Source organism: Sinocyclocheilus anshuiensis, unplaced genomic scaffold, assembly GCF_001515605.1.
Source record: "Sinocyclocheilus anshuiensis isolate Anshui unplaced genomic scaffold, SAMN03320099.WGS_v1.1 scaffold104, whole genome shotgun sequence".
Taxonomy (NCBI): domain Eukaryota; kingdom Metazoa; phylum Chordata; class Actinopteri; order Cypriniformes; family Cyprinidae; genus Sinocyclocheilus; species Sinocyclocheilus anshuiensis.
The window spans coordinates 94,087-95,892 of record NW_015554050.1 but is presented as its reverse complement, the minus strand read 5'-3'; the positions used below and the strand labels follow the sequence as shown (position 1 = coordinate 95,892).

At 38.4% G+C, this 1,806-nt stretch overlaps 1 protein-coding gene across 1 annotated transcript in view; it reads left to right on the top strand.

Moving 5' to 3' along the window:
• Positions 1-571: 571 nt before the first annotated feature.
• The window catches only part of LOC107668464 (low affinity immunoglobulin gamma Fc region receptor II-like), a gene marked incomplete at its 5' end in the record, with an annotated part of 2,270 nt that continues 1,035 nt past the window's right edge, over positions 572-1,806 (top strand). Inside the window, 2 exons of the mRNA XM_016460338.1 lie at positions 572-752; positions 1,006-1,269. Of these exons, the coding sequence (XP_016315824.1) occupies positions 572-752; positions 1,006-1,269 (445 nt within the window). The remainder of the gene's footprint in view (positions 753-1,005; positions 1,270-1,806) is intronic.

The window sequence follows — 1,806 nt, the reverse complement described above, 5'->3', positions numbered from 1 at the left end:
TGGAAGTGATCTGTTAATTCTGCTAAACTTTAATTAAAACTGAAACTAAACTATATAAAAACTAAATAAAAATGTTCACAAAATAAAAACTAAACTAAAACTAACAACATTATTAATTAAACTAATAAAAACTAAACTGAATTTTATAGCAAATTTGAAAACGATATAAAAAAAAAAGAATTTAAAAATTAAAAACTATTTGGTATGTGGTATGGAGTGTATAGACACACTCCACACTACAGGCTCATCTGGATACAGAATCACCCTTTGCAACATTGGGGAAGAAACCACAACAAACCGTCCACAGGGGTGTTACACCTGGAGGATTCCCGGTGGGCCGGTCTATTTTTTGGCCGCGAGGGCCGGTGTTGTCATGCCACTGGGTTGAACTATGCTGTTTCTAGGCTACCTGCACTCATTGCAGCCCCACTCTTTTTATTTATTTTCTCGCAGGCCATATTATTATTTTCACCAGATCATATCCGTAACAAATTCTCAATTGATAACTAAAATAGACTGTGATAATTAATCATTCTTTTTGCGCAAATCGTTGTTTTATTTGTGAACATAGGCGTTTGTGGAAGGCTTTAAGACCAAGCGGAATTCAGCGAGCGGGAATCGCGCTAACTACACCCTTCACCGTCCGCGTCCTGCTGCTCTACAGCACACAGGAGTTTATACGTGCAGAGCAGAGAGAGGACGACCGGCCTATTACTCAAAGAACAGTAACACACAGCCACTGTGGATCACTCGTGAGTCTGTGTGACAGCATTTATGCTTGTATTCATCTGTATTTGTGTTTCATTACAGTCTCTGGCACAGGGGGGCAAGATCAGTCTAGATCAGATCAAAAGCACTAACAAATACACACTCATATTATATGCATGATATAGCACTTCTTATTTTAAAATTTAGAGCTAAATTTCAACTTAATTTGACTTAATTACAGATTTTATTACACCACACGTGTGCTGTTAATTTTGAGTGGGATTTTACTCTTTTCAGGTGTTTCTCCTTCAGTGTCTCTGGTGGTCAGTCCCAGCAGAAGTCAACACTTCTCGTCTGACTCTCTCTCTCTGAGCTGTGAGGATCAGAGTAACTCTGCTGGATGGACAGTGAGAAGATACACAGACAGAAACACAGAAGATTGTTCAAAACAAACAGGATCTTCATGTCGAATCGTCTCTCTCAGCACATCTGACTCTGGAGTTTATTGGTGTCAGTCTGAATCTGGAGAGAAACGTCATCCTCTCAACATCACTGTTCATGGTGAGTCGAATGACATATAAAACTAGATCAAATATAATAGGTGATCTGTTTTAGATTAAAGTATATTTAAGAATTTAATCTACTGGATGGACAGTGAGAAGATACACAGACAGAAACACAGAAGATTGTTCAAAACAAACAGGATCTTCATGTCGAATCGTCTCTCTCAGCACATCTGACTCTGGAGTTTATTGGTGTCAGTCTGAATCTGGAGAGAAACGTCATCCTCTCAACATCACTGTACATGGTGAGTCCTGTTTCCAATCACAACAGCTACACACTTTCTAATATCCTAATTACAAAGTCTACACACATTTTCCTCTAATTGGTTTCTGTACAGCCAATCACAGACTGACACTTCTATACAGCTATGTGAATGAGTTGTATCTATTATAATGGGGTTAAATCTGTCCATATTCATCTGACAGTCTCTTGTCATTTAAATAGCCAGTTTTTGGCCAGATGAATTTGTACAATCTCATGTGTACATTTGTGACCCTGGACCACAAAACCAGTAATAAGGGTCAATTTTTCGAC